Genomic DNA, 21668 nt, shown 5'->3' with positions numbered 1-21668 from the left:
ATTTAAAAAATCACTGATGATGTGATGGCAAATATCTCCTCCATTTATTACTCATTATTTGCTTGTTGATGAAATTTCTTCCGTTGCACTACTTTATTGATTGCCTGCACACTATTAGGTAAACTTTTTCTTGGTCTTGGAGAATTAGCTGAAACAAAATACTATTTAATCTATCCTTAAATGGTCAATTTAATTTAACAACTATTACAAGACTCGGCAATTCTCTTAGAAGAATGAAGTCGTTATCGTTGTATTGAAGATTTTGTTACTTATTACATATACTAGGTGAGGCCGTCAGAATTGAAAATGCAACCCACAATACATCTGGAACGTCAAGCTGGACGCGGTAAATGTCCAGCTTTGTATTGTGGGTTGCATTTTCACTTCCAAATGTCATCAGATGTCATTAATTAATAGTAACTGTCATTCCGGACTTTCAAGGCACTTATCAACAACTTGCCTTGATTATTTTGTTTTTCCATACCCGAAAAACAAAGTGTTCAAAAACAGGCCTGGCACAATTCCCGAATTCATTAATGCAAGTAATTACTGATAACTGCAATTTAATTGATGTCCCCGGTCTCGACTTTGCGAAGGTCATTTGAAAATATGAAGCGAAGAGAGTAGTATTATGTTTGGAAGCTGAAGGCAGACATTTCGAACATTTACTCTAGTTCGTAAATACGATTGGAGCTCCTCATGATTCTTTTACAACAGACAGGTCACACATAATGCACACTTTTATGAAAATCAAGATTTCAACGTTCTCAAAATCACTAACTTAACTTTTAAGGCTGACATCTGATAATTAATTTTAACGAATTACCAACTGAAATTCTTGGTCAAAGCCAACTCTAATTGTTTTTTTTTTTGTAGATAATACCAATATGATACATCAATAAAAAAAACTTTGGTTTCTAAAAGTTACTTAGTCATTGCATTTTTAACTCTCTTAAAAAAGAAACGGGCATTTGGGAGAGTCCCACGAATTACTGATTCCGGTCCTAAACTTCTTGACCTGTCAGTTGTCTTTCTTGCCGAGATAAAACTTTCTTTCTTATATGTATGTACATATTTTAATTTTAAAACTTTCTGTTGGCGACAGTGCGAAGTATTTTCATCAAAAACAAACAGATCTGGAAAAAGAACTACAAATGTTAATACATTGAAGGCGATTAGCTTCGTACCGAACTATTTTTCTTAACCTGGGCGCCTGGGGCAATTGTTCTTGATTATTTTCTATTTTTGCATTTTTTTTTTAATCTTTGTCAAATTTATTATTATACTTTCTAAACTTTCTTTTTTCTTTTTTTTTTAATGATATTTTTCAATGCCTATATCTTGATTTTAAATGTTTTTAGATCTCCTTTACGTGTTAATTTTTAACATTTCAGTGATTTTCTTCCTCTTTATCTTTTCATCTTTTAACTTGATTTCTTTCTACCTTTGATACTTCCTCATACGTCAATTTTCACTGGTTCAACTCTTAAGACTGTTGTCCTTTACTCTTTATCCTTATTATTTTTCAGTGTTTCTTCTTTTTTGTTATAGTGTGACCAAGAAAATTTCTAATCAAGTCAGTCTTGGATCATTAAGCTGCATTGTCAAATAAAATGTCGCAGACGACAATTTGTAAATAATGTTTTATTACTAAAAATGTGCAAATTTTCAAAGAAAACACGAATCTGAGAAAGCTAGGTTAGGAAATTATTTGTTGACATTTCATGTAAATATCTGTAGAGTCGTGATTCAAGTTACAATAAAATGCTTACCACGATTCGACCAAAATTGTAAATGAACGTGTCTTCAAAAAAATCGGAATTAGAGTAAGGTGTAATGTACATATTTTGTTTATTAACGGTTGGTAGACTTTTTAGCACTGACAGTTGTCAATAGTTTTATGTCACGATCAGAATAAACGCGTCCACTGTATTTAGTGTCAAATGTCATTCCTGTGCTGTCTTCAAAAACTACACGTTGCCAACTTCATAAAAAAATAATTCCGCATTTATTTGAAGGCACGGTATCAGTTATAGGCTACAGTTTATATTTAAAAAAATTGTTTTCTTTATCTATGTGATCTGCCAATTTTTGTGTCTATTAGGTGGATAATGTAAGTTCATATCTAAATACATTGTTCCTTCAAATATAATTAAGTTAATTTGACTATAGTAAAAACGTTTTAGATGTGGATTGTCAAAATCAAGGTCGCTTACAAATTACTGAACTGTACGTTAGTGAGAAATCTGTCATAAATTCCACGTACCTCATCAGCGTAGCTAGTTACTTTTCCTGGTAGTGCCAACCTAACGACAAATCCCCAATTCATATCTACAGGGTGTATCCGAATTTGACCGACAAACTTTCAGGGCAAATTCTACGATCAAAAATAAGAACAAAACTCTTAATACATATGGGGTCAAAAACGCTTAGTTTGCGAGATAATCAACAAAAACGTAAAAACAATTACGATCTGAATTCCTTGGATTTTATGGGGTTATCTGTGCGAAATTTTGACAATTTTTGTAAATCCTATTTATTTTTTTGTACGCTTCATCAAAAAATTCCAGCCGATTCCTTTGGTTGCTGGCAGAACTTTTTAGTCGATTATCTCGCAAACTAAGCATTTTTGACCCCATATGTATTAAAAGTTTTATGTTTATTTTTGATCATAGAATCTGCCCTGAAAGTTTGTTGGTCGAATTCGGATACACCCTGTATAACGTTCCTGCTATTGCAGGATATCTATTTCTTATTCCTAATTTATTTTTCATTTAATTTTAATGATTCCTCCGGTTTTCATTACTTACCCTTAACAACCTCATCGATTTATTTTAAGTATTTATTTGTCCGATTTACTAACTCATCAATGTTCTTTTTCCCTCTTAATGCTCTTCATTGTGCTTTTTGTGTATTCATTATTCTCCTTTTGTATTTGTCCTAATCATACAAAATACCTATACTTTCCCAACCAGACTTTAGTAACAACATTATTTCCAATGAATGCGATTTCAGTGCTGTGAACCTGGCAGGTCAGACATAATAACATGTTTGCTTACAACATAACTCATTCGATGTTTATGGTAGATTGGGTTAGTAAAAACGTGATTACCATAAAACGTCGCCTACAAAAAATGAACCCACATTCGTCGCACGAAGCTCGTGCTTTCATTCTTCCAAAAATCGTCTCCGAAAAAATGTTTTCAGTTTCGACAACCCCCACTTAACAAAATGCGAAATTTTCATTTTCAATTTGTGCACGAATCATCACGCGAGATGCTTATCTGGCATAAAATTCCTTTCAAAAACCCACCCCATTAATAATTTAGTAGTTAATTATGGTGGAATTCCATCCCCAAACATGGGTATTTCGTAATAACACAACAGAGAAAACTGCGTGCCACCCTTTAACTGTAACCACCACGCACCCCTCGGGCCGACTTTGATGAATTAACTGATTACCGGCAATTTATCGCGAACGCATTCCCAGAAACTGACCCTCGTCTCGGACGCAAATTATTAAGCCGGGAACCCCACCCGAATGATTCACTCCGGCCCTGTCAGGCGGGCCCCAGGTCCGGATACATTTTTTATTGGCGCGGGGGGAGGATCACGGCGACTTGCTTTTGTTGGATTGGCGGCCGTGCGTTAAGAACTTTCCTCCGACGAAAAAAACACAAAGTTTGATCGAGTTATCGGAAGGAAACAAACAAATTGTCCAGGGGGGGTCTTGGAGAAATATGTACAGTCGAGCTTTGTCCGTCGGCGCACAATAGGAAGTCGCAGAGCTTAAGACAAAAGCTCCATTATCCTCCCCGTTCCAGACCTGGACAAACTATTCCATTGTGTCGGAACATCTGTCGTCCCATCGTTTAATTATTCGCCGATCCATCATCCTGCCTTTTCGCAAAAATTGTCCAGATCGCGCCGCCCCCCGAATTCTCGGATGCACTCTCGCTTCCAGTAAATGATAATGAAGCGCTGCAAAGCACTTATCGCAACCGCAACAGCTCTGGATTGTTTTGCAATAACAGGAAGGGCGGTCTGATCGATATTGGCGGTGGGGCAGAGCCGGCTCTGTTCGAGGGACGTCTTCATCTCGATGGGGGCGGCCTAGCGGTATTAAATAAATAGGCTTGAGGGACTCTGTAGGGCTTTATGGGATTTGTATATCAATGGTAAACCGGAAGCACGTGATCCATTTCATTCATACTCGTGGAGTGTTTGTCTTTGGCAAATGAGGCGCGCCAGCAAACCGAATAATAGGAAATTACCAGGAAAGGGTGGAAAATTCGATACGTCGCAGTTTTGTAGCATATTCAATTTACGTTAATTTCATTCGATTCATTGTCCATTCGCGATTCAACAACAGGACAAGTTAATCGAGGTGTTTTCTCGGATTAACGCAAATGTTACTAATTATTACACGCGTTTGTCGAAAATGAATGTCAATATTGGCGTTTAATTGACGGTAAGGGAACCAGAGGAATTCGATTTATTGGGGGTGTCACAGTTAAAATTAACGTCCAAAACGCTCTACCCTGTAATTTTTTCCAACTTTTCTAAGGGGATTATTAAGTCGTCAATTATTTTTCAGAACATATTAAAATCTAATTTTGGTTGTTCCATCCAGGAGTTAGCGTGACATTTCTTATTATGTGATATTGTGTCAATGTTGTGACAACTATCGTAAAAAAATCTTAATTTAATCGTGACAGAGGCAACAGAAAATGGCCAAAAATGAACGAAAGAATTGTTCAAAAAGGTCTGTGGTGAGATTTCTCGTCACTGGATTTGAGTGTTAAATTTATTTTAGGTTAAAATGGTCGTTTGTGCTAACAGAAAATATCATGCGTTCAAATAAAAACAATAAAAACCTGGGCTGAGTGGGCGTTGAAAAAAGCAAACCAATTTGCCGCCGTTTGACACGAATGACATTTGTTTATGTTTAATCGGCACACGATTGAACATGTTTGTTTTCTGTTTGCTTCGAGAGTAGGAATCGTTAGTTATTCTATTTTTAGTGTAAAACATGCAAAGAAAGAAAAAATCAGAAAGATTTTTTGGTTAGGTAGAAATTTTAGGTTAGCTGTCAATATGCTCGTTCACGATTGTTTTAAACCCGCAGCAGGCCAAGATATTTTTTGTTACATTGGCGTCAAGTCCTGTCATATGACGTTTCATTGTTGTCAATTTCGTCATTAATTTAGTTAATAATAATTTACCCAGAACTGCCCTACAAATATGTATGTTTCATTTCAATTAAAATTTTACGATTATTGTTTCTAATGAGTCAATTGTTTAAAAAATGTAATAACCTCGGAGCAGTGTCAGATTTTCATAGATAGTCCGAATTTGAAACAATCGTGAATGGTATACCGCGCGTTCAAATGAAATCCTGGGCTGGGAAGGCGTTGGAAACCGTTAATTATTGTGCTTTTTTAAAGCGTAGATTAATTGAAGCATGTTGACAGCTAACCTAAAATTTAGAGCCACAAAAGTTTTCTTTTTTTTTCTTTCTTTGCAATGTTTTACGAATAACGTAACGATTCCTATTCTCGAAGCAAATATCTAAGGACACCCTTTGCTGAAAACAAACATGTTCAATTATGTCCCGATTAAACATAAACAAATGTAATTCGTGTCAAACGGCGGGAAATTCAAACTTTACACTGTTCTAAACGGTTTAATTTTTCCAACGCCTACTCAGCCCAGGATTTCATTTGAACGCCCGATATAAAGTTCATTCCAAAATCAAAAAACCACCACCTGTTGCTTTAAAAAAATTTAAAAACCCTAGGTAGATATTTTTTCATACTATGTTGGTAACTATAAAATTATGACATTTATTTGATTAAAAAAAAAATCCATTACTTTGACTTCCGTTCATATTGTTTTATTAGCAGCACGTTTCATTTATTTATTGATTCTTATTTTTTTACTTAAACATGCCCAGAAAAACAAGACATTTAATAAACACTTAACCTCAAAATTACAATTCTCACCAAAATTTACACTAAACAGCGTTGCCGATAGTAATTATCGAGGAAAATGCGACATTGGTGGTTTTTTGATTTTTGAATGGACTACTTACTGTCAATTTACACTTTAAAAAAGCAAAACAATTGACGTTCCCTGCCCAGGATTTCATTTGAAGGCCGATATTTAAATATCTGCCTTATTGACGAGCAAATAAAATTAGGCGATAGGTTTATCGATTTAAATACGATTTTTTTTTGTTGAAACTAGTCATTTGTATTCAAAGTTGGTGTTGTTGAAAAATGAAATTCGGGTCGTGGATTGATGCATACGGATTAAAGTAGGCCACCTCTGTCAACAAAGTAGCGAAATAAAATATAGTGCTGCGGAAGGGGGTAGAAGTTTTGTCGGCAAAAGGGGTGTGTCGGTATTAGAGAGTTTTTCCTTCTCACAACAAATAAAAAAGATACGTTTTACAACAGTTTATTTTAGTACAAAAGTGATATTTATGTATGTATTGACAATGTAATAATATATTTGATGTTTTATACACATATTATACATTTTTAATAAAGTCTAATTCTGTTTTGTTTGGAAGAAGCTGTAATATTTTCATTCAGATGCATTTCTAGGTCGTTAATAATTCTGAAACCACTGTCACATCTTTTGAACAGTAAGAACGTATTCACAAGATTGGTGAAATGCAAGATCTCAACACAATTTACAACATCTTCGTTAACTTCTTTGCTTTCGAAATTCTGTTGCGCCTGTCTGTTATTGATGTGATCAATTTGTCATATTCTCTAACAAGGTTTTCGCTAACTGTCCAGTAAGAGCTCAGTGGAATTGACGAATCAGCAGCAGCAGCAGCAGATTTTTCAACAAAATTAAATTCAATTTATTATGGGAACCAGTTGAAATCCACATTTCCGTATTTGCAGAATCTTCTCGTGACGCTTTAGGTATCTAAGTAATAGCGTTCACGACATTAATATCTGTCAACAAAGAATTTGTATTATGGAATACAATAGACAAGACATTAAATGCAGTGAAACGAAGTGCTTGTACCGTTCACGTTGTTTTGGCATAATAGAGGGCCATGATTTATTTTTTTAACGTTGGACGCACTGTTTGATTTGTGTCACTAAAGTGCCTGACATGCGGACGTATCAAAATGAACGTGACATGTTGCCGAATTTCCTGCGATGTCTGAGTATTCTTCTATTGCCAACTAGTAAAACTGACAACAATGCACCAGACATTGATGCTATCTATTATAACCTCAAACTTTAGTCGTCAATCTGCAGAGTAAAAACACAAACGACGCAAAAAGTGAGGTTAGATTTAAACAGCTGACCCGTTCTCTGTAATCCGTGGTGCGTTCACAATCGACTCTTCAAGGGGACTAAATGATTTATTATCAAATGTGCCACACTAATAACCACCTAACCTCATTTTGCCGAACTGCTGGATTATAGATGCACCTATGACCGACATACGAGACAATAAACTAGAATCGATCGGTAACGTTTGAAAGACTTCAGGCCATTTTTTATTTAACTGGTCATTGTTTTCGACAGCTTTTACCAGTTATCTCATAACAAAATATTTTAATTAATATCCGCCAGTTTCAGTATTTGTTTGAAATGCAATTTAATTCCACGAAATATAATATAAAATTGATACTTTGTCGGAATCGGCACTGAATTTTATACAAAATATAGATGTGCAAGTCATTCACTGCAAAATCGAATGAAAGGATGTCTGTTCAAATTCAACCTTTTTTATTATAGGACTATAGAAATATGGACTGTTAATAAATTGTGTCGACGCGATACAATTTTGCGAGATTTTTTTACAGTTGTAGTTTCCCGACGTCGCCAACGAAATCAGTTCAATTTTTACCATCGCTTCATTATTATTTATTCAAAAGAAAAAAATGTATTGGGTGACACAAAACAGCATTTTTTATGATGCTTGATATTTTCTTTGTTAATTTTAAATGATATTTAATAATGGCATACTCTATACCTATCTGAATAAATTGGAAAATGATTGCGGTGCAAGCTTTGGTGCGGTATTTAAAACTATACTATGTTCATTTAGAAATATAGTAATCACGTGCACACCTCGCAGTCTCTGCGTGATCAACTGCTGAAGAGGCTCCGCCTCTCATTACGTGCAGACTCCAACGGCGTAACATACTGTATTATAAATTCTCTATTATAAAAATCGTATAAATGACGACTTTGATGGTTATTAAATGATAACGATATCATTATTACTGCATTAATTAAACAAAAACAAAAACAAAAAATACTGAGAGAGACTGCACGACTGTCACCGAATAGATCACGTGATCTTATTACTACATCGCTTGATTGAACGGAGTATAGGAATAGTCTCAATCAGAGGCGTAACTGGAAAATGGGCCACTCTGTGCAAATGACATTTTGATTTAACTACTTTTTTGCATCGCACCTTTTTGTTTCAAGTATCTATAAGTTATTAAAGTTTTTTTTTTGTGCATAAGATCATACCAATGAAAGTATGTACTTTTTCCAATAATGTCATTTTGGGTTCTTTAGCAAAGCTCTTAATTTAGGGAATATCCTCTTATGCCATTATTTCATTCTTTATACTTTTTTCACGCGTGAGTAAAAGTGCATGAGCGAAAGTGAAACCTTCACCCACTGGTAACCATGGATACAGACTCATTTTCTAGGGAGGTATCGAACAAAGCATATTGTAATTCCGAAACTTAATTAAAAATGTGAACTGTTTTTTTTTTGATAATTTTCCACCAATTAAGCAATCTCGCATCACCTCACTCGACATAAACGATTCCATTATTTTTTCCAATACCAGTCAAATAAAATTAATTCTGCTTTTTTGCGTTAAATATTAATAATATATACATATTATGATTAGTGGCGTGGCACGCGATAACACTGCGGCAGAACTTACACAATAACCGATGAAAAACTACAAACGCATGCATTCCTGCTGACCTACAAAGCTCCAAAACCCTTCCACACAAGCAAGCTCTCCTCCCATCCAATTCCTGCAAGATAATTAAACAATAATTCCGGAAAATCATCGACTAGAGCCTCCTCTCGCCCATGAGCCCACAGCGATAAGGAATTTAATTTCCCGAAGAATCGAGCGTTTCATTAAACAAGCAAACATCGGAGGGAAAAAACTTTTTTTTTCTGCGGGACGCTTTCCACCAAATCGTAGTTAAAACGCTACGTCCGCTTCCGGTCGATCGGTTTTATTGCACTCGTCAGCAGGGCACGCCTGCCAACGTCCATCCTGTTTCAACAGCGAAAATGACACTTGAAAGGGGACAAATGCAAATACTTTCGCAATAAAATTAGAGCAATACGATAACGACTCGATCCGGTGGAAAAGGCGATGTGATTATACAATCGCGAGCGGATATTACAAGAGAAGCACCAGAAGAAACGAAATAAAATGGCGTTTGCGGCCGCACGGATGATTCTCAAAGACAAGAGGAGGAAAACATCAAAGGAGGATTTCGCTCCGAGGAACAGGAGCAAGGTAAAATGTGTTTCGCTCGAATTTTCTGGCGACAGATACCCTAAGTGATTTTTGTGTGTTTTGTGATGATGATAACAGTTGGGGCGCACCTTGTGTCGCCATCACATAACTCTAACATATTGCAGGTGTTATTAGCCAAGAGTAGGTGCCTGACTAATAACACCTAAATATTTCACAATATTTTTTAATAAGAATCTAGGAGAACATTCAAATCAGCTAATTTTCAATTTGTCCTCAAAGTTGGCGTCGAGATTGTGAACGCACCACGGATCAGCTCTTTAGATCTAACCTCACTTTTTGCGTTGTTTGCGTTTTCAATCTGCAGACTGACGCGTGGTGTGTTCACAATCGACTTTTCAACGCCATCTTTGAAGGTAAATCTAAATGAACACCTGATACTTAGCTAGATACTAATGAGCAGATTTTTTTAAATAAAAACAAAAGAAAATCCGAAGCAGTAAAAACTTCATGCAAAAAGGTAAAAATGATTTGCAATTCATCAATGAGACACTCTGTATACTTCAAAATAATTTTAGGTTATGTAGTTGAATAATATTGTGCATAAAAACTAATAAAAAAGAATACACAAAAGTGTCAAATATCATTTTTGTTATTCATTGCTTGTTGTCAAAACATTTTGTTATTCTAAGGGGTTGTAACTGGTTTAAAACCATTACAAACAGATTTAGCTAATGTTTGGTTGATAAACCTAACCTCTCTTACACCTGTCATTTTGACGGTCCTTGATAGTTGGTATCACTTTTGTAGTATGTGTCAAAATTAAAAACGCTCAAATTGTCAAAATCTACTACGATACCACAATCATTTTGGAACACTTTGTATACAGGGTGTTTTTGAAATGCGTGCAGAAATTTTAATCACGAGGTACTGGCTTCATGTAGAACTCGGAAAAAATATTTAAAAAAATTCTATGTCAAAAAATAAAATGACATTTATTTTTTGAGCTACAATTTTTTTTAATTGCTTTTAGTTTTCTACGTTGTCCTACAATGTACGCCAATGCGAAGTAACCTCTAGGAAATATGGTTTAAAACAAGGAAACCACATTGGCGTAGGTTTTATAAAATATGATATACAGGGTATATTTTTAAATTGTGCCGAAATTTTACCTACGAGTTGTTTGACAACGTAGAAGACTAAAAGCAATTAAAAAAAATTGTAGCTCAGAAAATAAATGTCATTTTATTTTTTGACATAGAATTTTTTAAATATTTTTTCCGAGTTCTATATGAAGCCAGTAGCTCGTGGTTAAAATTTCTGCACGCATTTCAAAAACACCCTGTAGATATTAATTGTCAGTTTTGTGAAAAATTTGCATTAATTATATCCAGATGGCCTGAAGAACTAGTTCCACAAGTTGAAAGTGTCTCCAGATAAGTTAATAAACGCTGTCAAAAAGCAAAAACCCGCGAAAGGGCTTGCACCCCTTTTGTAATACAAAGCGACATCTGGCCGGAAGAGCTCATATCGCGACTGCTACACCGCCCTATTACCATGAATTATCCGTAAAATATCTACCCAGGGGGTGGTTCCCTCCTGATCGATGTGCCTCTCATAAATCGCGCCTTATCATCCCCCGGTGAAATTGTTTTATTGTTGTTTATTTACCTCGAATTAATCATCCCGGAGCCCGTTATCCTTAATGAGACAAGTCCTCGCCTACCTTCCCCACCCTTTCCAGGAATAACCCGAGACAATGAATCTAGTCAGAGGCGACAGGACGTGTAACTCGGGTTTTCATTAAAGGAGTTCACGGTTCCCGAGATTCGAATGGGGTGGGAAAGGTGAGCTGCGAGAGGGTTGCCGGTCGATCCATTCAAAACGGCAGGACCGGACTGTGCAGGACACGAGCGTGACTCGAGTGCAGAACTGCTGATGCTTTATTACCGAACGGAAATTAATGATCGATTTTAAGGGGTCGGGGTGAAGGATCGCGCTTCATCTACGATCTCGACACCTCACTAACCTAGTTCGGGGAAGACTCGTGGCTCGTGCCAAGATATAATAAAGCGCTCGATACACCAGAACGAGGGAAGAGAGACTTACCGGGAAGTAAATTGCAGAGAACTGCAGATGTTAGGGGTGGGTTTTTTCCGGCCGGTCTTATCTGCCAAGAGATGTTGAGATAAGTGCAGTCAGCGGGTTTAAGACTGCCAGCAAGTGAGATTTTTTATCTAACGTAATTTTTACGACGTCAGCATCTAGGGAATTTTAAACTGAATTATACTCACCAAAGGTGTAAAATATGACAGAATACAGTTGCAATCTGAACACACTTCATTCAAATTTGGCAAGAGTGCGTTGTAGATGACAGTTGAGCGAGTGAACGTAGCGCAGCGCCAGCGACTGGACAACGCACTAATTGAAATGAAACACTGGATTTCAGTGTTTCATAATTTTAACCTAGTTGGCAACATTGCGAAAAACTTTACGTGAAAGAGATTATGTCAACAGGAGTTTAACTAATTCATCAAAAATTTTTAGAGCTTTGGAACTACATAGCTCAAAGGATTATAGTCAGAAATGAGACTGAAATTCCAGGAAAGCGTCTGTTAACTGCGGTCACTAAATCACCACGTCCAGAACAAATATTAATTTAGTCGGACGATACTGGAAATTCTGCAAACTAATTTTAACAGATAATAAACTGGTTTGCTTAATTAATAAGTTTGGATTTTAAATAACTTGTGTGGATTAGAGCGAATTGAATTTAAACTCGTTTTGTGTCTAATGGTTAATGAAATGTTTATTTTTTTTTTATAATTCCCTATTAATATACAAAAGGATTGGAAATTTTAATTAACGTCTTATCGTCCTTATTACGAAGGAAAGGAAAGGTGTTGTCTTTTGTTAAACACCTTTCTTCTAAGCACACTGTTGATAACGTTAATAACTAAATTTAAGAGTACCAGATATTTAGTACTTTTTAATTTAAACACGTTTTTACGCACCCTTAATGAAAACAGTAATTTTACGTACTCACGAGCGGACGAAAAGTAACCCTTTTTCGGGCGCTGACCGTGGCGTCATCTGTTGGTCTAAGTTAGCAACGAAACCGACAAAACCGACAATTGTCCTGTCACCGTAAATTATGTAAATAAGTAATTGTATTGTAAATAGTAAATTTCTAGTTTTGTTGGCAAGCTGATAACAAATATATACTATAAAAAATTGTTAGTATGTATTAATAAATATATCTATGTATTTGAAAAAGGTAGATACAAAATAAATTTCTAATTTTTCCAATGATGTCTTTTACTTTGCAGTTCGTGCGGTCGCCTAAAAAATTTAATGTGTACCTCTGCCAAAAAGTGCCTTTTGTCCTCGGCCGTTTTCAAGCCTCGGCTGCGCCTCGCCCAGAAAACTCAGATTCGGAGGAAAAATATGCACTTTTTGGCCTTGATACACAAATAACTATCCCATTCTTGTAATAAGATATTAAAAAATAAAAAATAAGAAGTACCTAGTCGTGACTCAAGATCATGCGTCCTTAGCAATGGGGTTAGAGCAGCAAATTTTGATGAAGGGATATCTGCAAATAATTTACAGTAGGGATACATTTTATCCATTTTTTTCTTTTATTCCTCATATTTTGGTGGGTATTATTTCCATTCTTATTCTTCAATTATTGTGTTCTTTTTTGTATACTCCATTTGGCATTTGGTACAAATTTTCCCATCAATTTTTTCTCTTTTAGTTAACTATTTTTGTAAAATAATAATAGCATTATTCATTGATTATGTAATGATGGCTGTTACCCTCGTGAGTAATATTACATTACATCCAAGTATAAATTAAAAATATGAATATTACGCTGTATCATACCGACTTATAATTGAGGTGATGATTTGCAAATGTAACTTTGCAACTAGTCATGAGTAATGCGTCATTACACACAGCCGTGTGTAATCAATATCATTACCTAACAATTGGCGCATATGGAATTAATGTATGTAGGAAATGGATAGTGGGCGAGGAGAAGTTTATTATTGTTTGACGTTGTATTTTCGAGAGACATTACAATTTATCATTAAAAGTTGTTACAAATCTTGTTTGCTTAAACTATATCCCACAAATTTTGGGGGCTCGTCCGGGATAGAAACAAGATAAACAGAGAATTGTAGAAAGAAGAATGGTGATAAATTAAAGGAATTCTAATTATTTTACGGAAAAGTGAAAAACAAGTGACAGTTACGAGGAAATTAAAAAAAAATGACATCATTGGGTGAAATTGCTTTTATCAGAGACAATATTAAAAATGCTCCTGTGAAGTCGATTAAAGCCCTTCATATGTTTATTTTCGAATCAGAAGGTGATCGAAAAAACAGATCAAGGCTGCGCACATTTAAAGGATTCGATTTCGACGAAAATTCTAAAGAATTTGAGACCAAACTAGAATACGTGGTTGAGACTTTGCAAGTAAGAGAGTTGATTTGTATTACTAATCTTCTCTGTCTCGACAATGATGGTGACGAAGACGAGCTATCAAGAAAAATTTGCTGCCACTTAATGAACCTTAGCATGTTGGAGAAAAATGAAGTAAATGAAGACGACGAAGATGATAAAGATGACGAAGATGATAAAGACGATGAAGATGATAAAGATGATGATGAAGACGATAAAGACGATGCAGAGCAATACGACGTGGTAACAGCTTCAAAGAAGAAAAATAGTAACAAAGAAAGTAGAGTCACAACCTCTAAGAAAAAAGAAAATAATACCAAAGATGACCAAGATGAAGAGAGAAATCAAAGAAGATTAAGAAGGGTAAATAACCTCGAAAGCAGCAGACACAACGATGATGAAGATGACGATTATGCAAAATGCAATTCATGTTTTCCGTTAAGTTTTAGAGATGTGGAAGATTCAATTCGTCCTTTTAGTGGTAATGACGAGTATCCTGTCGAAAAATGGATTCAAGACTTTGAAGATACTTCCGTTTTGTTAAGATGGAGTCGATTACAGAAATTCATTTTCGCCAAGAAATCTTTGAAAGGTCTTGCTAAACTTTATATACAGAGTGAATGTGGTATCTCTACTTGGAGTCAACTGCGAGAAGCTTTGTTGTCTGAATTCTCAACTCGACTCAATAGCGCACATTTACATCAGATATTATCGTCAAGAAAAATTCAGAAGAAAGAAACTGTTCAGGAATATTTTTTGATTATGAAAGAACTGGCCTCAAGAGGTAATGTAGAAGATAATGCACTTATCCAATATACTATTGATGGCATCACCGACGACACGAGTAACAAAATTATTCTCTACGGAGCTAATAACTTAAAAGAGTTTAAAAGAAAACTTCAAATTTTCGAATCGTTGAGAGAAAATTCAATGAAGATGTTTAAAACTAAGAAAGAACCGGAGATTAAAGAAGAAGTAATGAAGAAGCAAGATATGAAATATAAAAAAGAAGAAGGCAAGCAAATTCGTTGTTTCAATTGTGGTTTAAAAGGCCATAGATCAACAGATTGCAAGTTTAAAGAGAAGGGAACGAAGTGCTTTAAATGTAATAATTATGGACATCGTGCAAAAGAATGCAACGAAGATAATAAACAGAAGAAACAAAGCGAAATTGAAAAGAAATCATCCCCAACAGTGTATTTGTCAAATTCATTGCAAGACGAAGAACCACCTGAAAATCATGAAATCTGCCATAGAGAAGTAACGGATCGAGTAAATTCAAGAAATTTCAAAAATTTAAAACTTTATGGTACAGATTTTGAAGCTCTAATCGATACTGGAAGTGACGTTAATTTAATTAAGGCAAGTGCTTTTTTGAAAATAGGTGCACCACGCTTTGAAGAAACTCCACTTACACTCACTGGTTTAGGAAATGGAAAGGTAAAGACACTTGGAAAGTTTTCGACAAAAATAAACATTGATAACTGCGAATTTGTGACCGAAATTCACATTGTATCAGATGAAGCAATCTCCATAAATCTCATAATTGGAAGACCAATCTTGAATAAAGTAACGTTAATCATGAATTCCGAAGGAGTGATGGTAACTGAAGATGTAACCGAAATGAAAGAAACAAACTTACTGAATAATGAAAAGAAAGTACAAGAGAGAATCGCAGCAGAAGATGAGAATACAACAATAGAAGATGATGAATTAAGTATACTACAGATTAACTTAGAAGAAATTCCTGATGTTGGTGAGAACATTTATCTGCAACAGGTTAGTGAACTGATAGAAAATTACAAACCAAAGTACACTCAGAACACGAAAATATCTACGAAGATTATTTTAGAAGATGAAACACCAATTTATCAATCACCTCGCCGTTTGTCAATTCCTGAGAAGAAAGAAGTCGAAGAACAGATTAGAGAGTGGTTAGAAAAGAAAATTATTCGACCCAGTTGCTCTGATTTTGCAAGTCCAATTGTTTTGGTAAAAAAGAAGAATGGAAGCACTCGAATATGCGTTGACTATCGAAAATTAAATAAGAAGATCGTGAAGGATCGTTATCCTCTTCCAGTAATTGAAGATCAAATCGACAAATTGTCAACAGCGATGATGTTTACAATTCTAGACTTGCGCAATGGATTTTTTCATGTTCCTGTTGCCGAAGAAAGTATTAAATACACAGCTTTTGTAACACCCAGTGGTCAGTACGAATTTTTAAAGACTCCGTTTGGGCTGTGTAACTCACCAGCTATTTTTCAACGTTTTATAAATGAAATTTTCAAAGATTTAATGAGAGATGAAGTTGTCATTATTTACATGGATGATCTTATTATTCCATCAAAAAACGTAGAAGAAGGTTTTGTAAAGCTGCATAAAGTCATCGGTAGAGCTGAAGAGTTCGGACTAGAATTCAACTGGAAGAAATGCAAATTCCTGCAGAAAAGGATAGAATATTTGGGGCATGATATAGAAGCTGGAAAAGTACGACCCTCATTGACAAAAATTGCCGCCGTTCAAAATTTTCCAGAGCCAACAACAATTAAGACTGTTCAAAGTTTTTTGGGTCTAACTGGTTATTTTAGAAAATTTATCAAAGACTATGCATTGATTGCAAGACCGCTAAGTGATATATTGAAAGGAAAAAGAGAATTTAAATTCGGACCAGAAGAAAAAGCTTCATTTGAGGAATTAAAACGAAAACTAAGTGAAGAACCAGTTTTGAAGATATTTGACTTTGAAAGCGCGACAGAATTGCATACTGATGCAAGCCAAGATGGTTTTGGAGCTATCCTATTCCAGAAGGATGACGAAAAGAGTGAATTACATCCAGTTTACTTTTGGAGTAGAAAAACGAATGATGCTCAAAGAAAATATCATAGTTACGAACTCGAGGTGCTAGCTGTAATAGAGGCTATCAAGAGGTTCAGAGTCTACTTATTGGGAATCAAATTTACGATTGTTACAGATTGTGCCGCTTTTACAATGACTATGAATAAAAAAGACTTGTCCACTCGGGTAGCCAGATGGGCACTTCTTCTTGAAGAATTTAATTATTCTATTATTCATCGTCCTGGAATGCAGATGAAACACTGTGATGCCTTAAGCCGAAATCCAATTGCTATGATCGTTCAGAATGAGTTCTTTGGAAAACTACGGAAAGCTCAAGAACAAGACGACCAATTAAGAGCCATCATGAAAATTTTACACGATCAACCATATGAAGGTTACCTAATAGACAAAAATTTGCTCTATAAAGAAGAGAATGGCCAAAATCTGCTGGTTATTCCGACAGGTATGCAAGAACAGATAATAAAGAATGCTCATGAAAATGGACATTTTGCAAGCAAGAAGACGAGTGAACTTATTTCGAGAGAATATTATATCCCTAAATTAGAAAACAAAATAAAGAAGGTGATTGCCAATTGTATTCCCTGTATTTTAGCAGAAAGGAAGACTGGGAAGCAAGAAGGTCTCTTACACCCAATTCCCAAAGGAGATAAACCTCTACAAGTGTATCATGCTGATCATGTGGGACCTCTTGACTCCACTAAGAAGGGTTATCGCTATTTGTTGGTGATCATTGACGGTTTTTCTAAGTTTGTATGGTTGCATCCGACTAAGACTACGAATGCAAAAGAAGTTTTGAATAAATTTGAAGATATGAAACAAGTCTTTGGTAATCCAAGAACAATTATTACCGACAGAGGTTCAGCATTTACATGCACAGATTTTCAACAGTATTGCACTGACGAAAATATCAAACATATAAACGTAACTACGGGTGTACCAAGGGGAAACGGACAGGTTGAACGGATTAACCGAATTATTATTCCTGTATTAACCAAGTTGTCTTTTGAAAAACCAGAAGCATGGTATCGACAAGTACGACCGTTACAAGAAGCACTCAATAGTACTCATCAACGTAGCATTAACACGTCTCCATTCGAACTGTTGTTTGGTGTGAAAATGTTGAGATCAGAAGACATTCGTCTGCAAGAAGTCATCGAAGAAGAATATGCGAAATTGTTTATTGAAGAAAGAGATGAACTGCGCAAAGAAGCGAAACAACAGATTAAGAAGATCCAGGAGGAAAACATCAAGAATTACAATAGGAAACGCAAAATGGCAAGAGAATATAAACCTGGAGACCAAGTTGCCATCAAAAGAACCCAATTTAAGACTACTGCCAAAATACTGCCCAAATATTTAGGTCCGTATGAAGTAATCAAGAAAATTGGAAATGACCGCTATGATGTTAAGAAGATCGGCACACATGACGGTCCGAGAACAACCAAATCATGCGCTGAGATGATGAAGCCCTGGTGTCAAGAAGATCTTGACTCGTTCGAGGCGAACGAATTTCAGGATGGCCGAGTTGTAGGAAATGGATAGTGGGCGAGGAGAAGTTTATTATTGTTTGACGTTGTATTTTCGAGAGACATTACAATTTATCATTAAAAGTTGTTACAAATCTTGTTTGCTTAAACTATATCCCACATGTATGATTATTTTATACTGTCAATATGACACGTCCATTTTCATTTCGTAACTTTCTTTTTTTTTACAAGAACGGAATTCTTACTTCCAATCCATAAATTATTCTATTTTCCTATTATTTTTGTCGGTTGCGCAATTGTTGTGCTTATCGACAGCAGTTTCTAAAGTAAATTTAAAATAATAGAATAAATTGATTTAATTGTCTTCTTTATTTAAGAAAACAAGTATTTGAAGTACTTAAACTTCAACCATTCTTCTCTTTGCACCGTTTTTCATAAACCCACTGGATTTGAAATATATTTTTAAATGGTTAATTAATTTAATGTCGTTGTTTTACAATTCCTTTTTGTCAGAGAAAAAAAGTTCGTGTTCATTAATTTAACTGTTATCGTACAATAAATGGAACGATACAAAAGTCAAGGTTCTGCAGATTATTAATAATCACCTAACCTTTCGAAGAATATTAAATTTATCCTGAATTTTGAATATGTATTCTCAAGTATTAGAAGGTAAATAATAATTTAATAAATGTTTTAATTATCGATATGCCATGGTAGGATGTACTTCCGACGAACGGGGGTGTAATGCGGTAAAGCAAAACTTAATGCAACAAGTGCATAAAGTAGACCATTTCAAAATCTGATGCATATACAGGGTGTTAGTGAAAGGTGCCGACAAATTTTAACCACGAGCTACTGGCTTCATGTAGAACACGGAAAAAATATTTAAAAAATTCTATGTCAAAAAATAAAAGAACATCTATTTTTTGAACTACATTTTTTTTTAACTGTTTTTAGTCTTCTACGTTGTCCCACAACCTCGTGGGTAAAATTTCGGAACATTTTAAAAATACACCCTGCGGTTTTGTTGTTTTAAAGCATATTTCCTGGCGGTTACTTCGTATTGGTCTACGTTTACATATGAGAAATAGTAAAAAAGCAATAAAAAAAAATGTTTTTGGATATCTGCTATAAATAAATTTATTTCTAACAACGTCTTTGTAAAAATAACAAAGGAATTGGTATGAAATAATATGTTTAAAATAGAAAATTGGGTAATTTGTAAGAAGATTTATCAACAAAATAAATTAGAATTTATTTATCAATATTAATCATCCACTTCTTGAACATATACAAGGTGATTCACGAGCAATAATGAGCTCGACGGAATTGAAAATGCAACCCACAATACACTTGGAACGTAAAGCTGGATATCAACGCGGTAAATATCCAACTTTACCGTCCAAATGTATTGTGGGTTGCATTTTCAATTCCGTCGGGCTCATTATTACTCGTGAAACACTTTGTACTTGCTTGATTTTTTCGTAATAAATATATGTAATTACATTTATCGCTTTAACCTCTTCCAGGATAACTTGGGGAATAATTTCCTCAGAATTACCCCCAGGATTAATTTTTCAAAAATTCGTAAAGACGAAACAGCCAGCGAGGATAAAATAAATTGTTTATAAAAGGAAATCTGGTAATGCTTAAACCGATTTATAGTTAGGCCACCAAACATACACATGACCTTGAAATATCAAATAAACCTCCATAAAGAAACGCATGAAATTTTGGAATAGAACTGGCACATTACACCTACTGTTTCTACTTTTGAGATACATTCTTATCTACTTACTACTTATTTTAACTGTTTATTATTTCTACTTTCTGCTACCGACTGCTATTAATGAAACATTTGTTCCTTTTTCCTGCAATTACCAAAGATTTTTGATTTTTGCTCTTCACAAGACAGACACGGAATGTACAATTGTGGCGTACGTTAATTTGTCTTTCATCATCCACCCATGCCGCTTCCATCAACACGAATCTATTTTTCGTCACGTTGGTGTTAATAACGCGCCGCCCCGGTGCCGGCGTCGCGATGCAAATCATTAAAACGTCACTGGTAATAACGTCGGTGCTACAGCAATTCGTTTAAACCCCACTAAACGGTTACGCAGATAATATACACCCCGAATTAATGACTTACCTGGCAGGTAGACGCACACGCATCCGCCAACCTGGAAGGTTTACATCAAACAAATTTCCGTCTTATTTATGCCCTTACGAAATCAATGAACGAAACGTGCCCTCACCTAAACGGCTCATAAATAAAACCCCGAGCGCCACACCGGCTGAATTTAAATCTTCTTAGATAAACATCTCTCAAGTGTTGGCGCTTGATAACGGAACAGAATCGATGTGATTTTTTTCCACTTCGTACTCCTTCACACACTCTTTTCTTCTCCGTGTTCTTTCTTTCTTTTAGTTTCCATTCGGTTTGGTTATCATCCTTCTGTCTTTTCATTTCTTCTTGTTTGTTCACAGGCGCGAAGCGGGAGCGCAAGTAGCTATAGAAGTCTGAGTCAGGTAACTTTGATTTATGTGATGCCTCTTTTGATATCTAGAGTACCATAGATGTAGCTGTATGCATCTAGTCACTAGAATCTAGAGTGCTTGAGCCCGGACATTTTCTCGTCCTTTTTTCCCCCAGTTATTAGCAATAAAAATGGAAATTGCGCACACTAGGGACTAGTTTCGCTCGAATTACACCAAAGAATATCCCACCGGTCCTCCCTCCAGACGCCATCATTCATCCGATCTAGTGGTGGGGGGGAATTTTCAGTGCCTACTGCGCGGATAATATCGACGTGACAATGAAACAATTGAAAAGTCGATTGTTGGATTTACACTGGAGCGGAGTTACATGGAAGACTGTGTGAGCGCTTACATAGTTACATAATACACGTAGATTTCGCCTCGGCATTGTTTGCATGTATTTTAGGTTAGTTCTGTAGTAAGCAGTTCATTGTTTGGGGAGACTACACGGCTTACTTTGTACTTAATTCAAACGGCGAGAAGCGGACGAAACTTTCGTCGAGTTGGCGGTGGTGTTAATGTTCTTGACGCGTATTATGCAGAACAATGCTCTAACAGTTAACAGTTGTGAATTATCAGTTCAGCTGCTAAACATGGTTCCATAATTCGCAAACAATTTCACGCCGAGACAAATCGAAGGGTGCTGGCGGTTTCCAAAGGATGCTGAGCGAGTTTCATTGTATTTCGACTCAAATTGTGCCAAAATAAGTGAAATAATAATAATAACCCAATTATCATTTTCAATTGGTGAGCTTAAGCAACGTCGAGCGGGGTCAGTGTTTGGATGGGTGGCCGCCGGGAAAACCGCGTTCT

At 35.7% G+C, this 21668-nt stretch overlaps 1 protein-coding gene across 3 annotated transcripts in view; it reads left to right on the top strand.

Moving 5' to 3' along the window:
• The window catches only part of LOC138138097 (calmodulin-like), a 96747-nt gene that overhangs the window by 36137 nt on the left and 38942 nt on the right, over positions 1–21668 (top strand). The window contains exons 2-3 of one of the 3 annotated variants that reach the window (XM_069057845.1): positions 9326–9543; positions 20805–20846. The exons of 1 other annotated variant lie outside the window; for it this stretch is intronic. In XM_069057845.1, the coding sequence (XP_068913946.1) occupies positions 9457–9543; positions 20805–20846 (129 nt within the window). In that variant the 5' untranslated portion in view covers positions 9326–9456. Of the gene's footprint in view, positions 1–9324; positions 9544–20804; positions 20847–21668 lie in introns of those variants that run through there. One more of the 3 variants, XM_069057846.1, reaches the window with a different exon arrangement.

Source organism: Tenebrio molitor, chromosome 9 (genome assembly GCF_963966145.1).
Source record: "Tenebrio molitor chromosome 9, icTenMoli1.1, whole genome shotgun sequence".
NCBI classification, from domain to species: Eukaryota; Metazoa; Arthropoda; class Insecta; order Coleoptera; family Tenebrionidae; genus Tenebrio; species Tenebrio molitor.
The sequence above is the reverse complement of the archived record's forward strand: the minus strand, read 5'-3'. Positions and strand labels throughout refer to the sequence as shown.